Source organism: Cyprinodon variegatus, unplaced genomic scaffold (genome assembly GCF_000732505.1).
Source record: "Cyprinodon variegatus isolate N-32 unplaced genomic scaffold, C_variegatus-1.0 Scaffold428, whole genome shotgun sequence".
NCBI lineage: Eukaryota > Metazoa > Chordata > Actinopteri > Cyprinodontiformes > Cyprinodontidae > Cyprinodon > Cyprinodon variegatus.
In genome coordinates this window covers 227,265-229,927 of record NW_015150881.1, presented here as the reverse complement: position 1 = coordinate 229,927, position 2,663 = coordinate 227,265, and the positions used below count along the sequence as shown (strand labels likewise).

Sequence of the window (2,663 nt, the reverse complement as noted above, 5' to 3'; positions counted from 1 at the left end):
TTTTTAAAGGGGCTAGTTTTTTTTGTTTTTTTAAGCACTGCACAGAGAAGAATTAACCCCAACGTAAAAATCATCGATTTGTGAAGGGGATTAAATTAAATGGCTGCCCTCTGCAGTATTGTTCAATAATGCAGATGAGTTAAAAGTGAAAAAAATCTTTAAAATGTATTACTTAAGACAAAAGCTGCTGTATAGTAGCCTGACGTAGTCCTACCCTAACTTCCCGACCTCAAACCTTGTGGGCGGGACTAAGTTCGGAATGGCACCCAGGCTAGCTGTATAGCATAGCCTGAGATACACTAATATTTTTACTGGGTCATTGCGGATAAATTTAAACAGCATTATACAATAATTCCAAAGTGGTGATGCATCTGCATTTTAAATACGGAGTTTAAAAACTGACGTAAAACTTTTCAACAATGCCCAAAAGAGTATGAATAATAAAATGCTATTCATCTAATATGTTGGTACACAACTAAATAAGGTGATATAACAGTCAAATAGTAAATATAAACATGTCAGTTGAGGTGATATGAAGCTCTTAAAAAGTTACTCAAGTTACACACAAAAAAACCAATTAGTACAGTAACTGTTTGATCTTATTGTCTGATTTATTTTTGAAATATTAGATAGATTTTGTCTGATGAAATCAGTCCTTAAATAAAAATAAAATAAATTAGAATAGAAAATCCCTTTATTGTCCCACAGTGGGGAAATTGTAATGTTACAGCTGCCAAAGATTATAGCAAAAGTGGTCACACACATGTGGATCTTAAAAAGTGTATAAAAATAACAAAATAAGTGACAGAGTTAGGCAAATATACAAATAAAATACTGTACTGTACAGTGATTTTACAACATAAATACTGTGCATCTGGAGAATAAATAATCAATGTACGGCTTTGGACAAAATAGTGCTGGTGTTTAAAAGGAAATTAAATTTGTATTACGGTACATTTGCTAACAAAATGTAACATTTACCACATATTCACTTGCTTTAAGAAAGGAGGACGCACACCACATAGAAAATGATATTAGAACATGGAAACAGATGAGTTTTAATGTGATGCCTGTTTGTTCGACATAGAACAGCCAGAAATGAGCAGCATGCCGTCATTCAAAGTAATATGATTAAAGTAGAAGAAAAGTAAGATGCTGTTTAAAATACTCTTACAGTTTCATATTTAGAAAAACTACTCGGCTAAATGTACTCTCAATAGCGCTCACCTCTGCTTATCTGGCAATAACTAACATTTAGATATTTATGAACATAACTTCCAGGTCCACATGTCTCTGTTACGTTCCAGGCTGCTGTAAAATGACACAGGATAGGAACAAAACAGAGTTTTCCTGAGGGATTAACGCACATCTTGGTTAACTGCTTCATTTGGTTAATTATTGAATGCATGCAAATGATAATCAACAATGAGATCTTATGCTCTTTACCTCCAGAATGGGCCAATGTTCTAGTTTATCCTACAATGTGATCTTTGAGAACAGCACTATGTTAATCGGTAAGTAAAGAGGAGGAACGGAGGGAAGATGGTTCATATTTACTACTCTGTCTGCTTCATGCTGCGTTTGCTGTCCACAGAGCAACCTTTCTACCTTAAAGAAGTCTACCTGTCAACAGAATGTGCCGACTGTCTGGTTGCCAAAGAGGATATCGTTGCTGGAACAGATAAATTCATCAGTCTTCTTATGTTTAGTGAGAATAATAATTTATAGAAGATTTTTACAGTTTTTCAAAAGAGGTTTAATAATGCTGCTTTTCTGTTCCATGCTTTGGCACTAAACATTTTTTTTAAATGACACATTTTGCACAGGCTTTTCTTGGTCTATAATAACATAAGAATAAAAATTAACTCCTTTATTTGTAGGTAAGAGCCGGAGTGTTTCCGCAGCTGCAGTGGAACTGTTGAAAAAGCAAGCAGAATGCCTTCAGATGCCGACACCTATAATATTAAACCCAGAAAATGGTAAGAATATGGCCACTTTCTTCTAGCATATGTTTACTGCCGGTTGTTTATCACTGACTTTTTTTTTATGAAACTAGAACTCTGCCCCGAGAACATGACACCCACTGAGGGGCTCAGCGCCCTCAACGCAGTTCTGGAGGCCAAGATGGGACAACGGGTGGCCAGATTTCTGGATGCTGTATTTGACATGTTTGTTAACTGAGAGAGTTTTTGCAAAAAGCTAATTGCTGGTCATCTGTATGGAAATAATTTTTAGTTTCATTCATATTTAATTTATTAAAGATTTGTTAATATGGACTTATGACTGAAATTAAAATGGAGCTTTGATGTCATGATGTACTTTAAGGTATACTGGAGGATTTTCACAATTTTTTTTTAAAAGATCTGTCCTTTCCACTTAAAAATAAAATAAAAAAAATGCACATGCACAACTCTGTATCTGCTCCCGAGAGGGAACGCCTGTTAAACGCGTGCGATAGCGTGCACAAGCCCATTTCTCCTCGTGCACGCTCTTTTTAAATGTTGCAGTTTGCATCGCTCATACAAGCTTACCTTCCAAAAGAAGATTTCAAATTTTCCACTATGTCAGACTCACCATCAGTAAGGGAAAAAGTTTGGGGACGAGCACGTACAACGGTGCTACATAAACATATCAACAGAATGATTGACAATTAGGAGGACCAC

At 35.6% G+C, this 2,663-nt stretch overlaps 1 protein-coding gene across 1 annotated transcript in view; it reads left to right on the top strand.

Annotated features, from left to right (window-relative positions):
* LOC107093486 overlaps positions 1–2,383 on the top strand; it is a 4,944-nt gene extending 2,561 nt beyond the window's left edge. Inside the window, exons 3-6 of the mRNA XM_015388564.1 lie at positions 1,453–1,514; positions 1,595–1,708; positions 1,881–1,979; positions 2,057–2,383. Coding sequence (XP_015244050.1) covers positions 1,453–1,514; positions 1,595–1,708; positions 1,881–1,979; positions 2,057–2,181 — 400 coding nt within the window. The 3' untranslated portion in view covers positions 2,182–2,383. The remainder of the gene's footprint in view (positions 1–1,452; positions 1,515–1,594; positions 1,709–1,880; positions 1,980–2,056) is intronic.
* Positions 2,384–2,663: the final 280 nt, after the last annotated feature.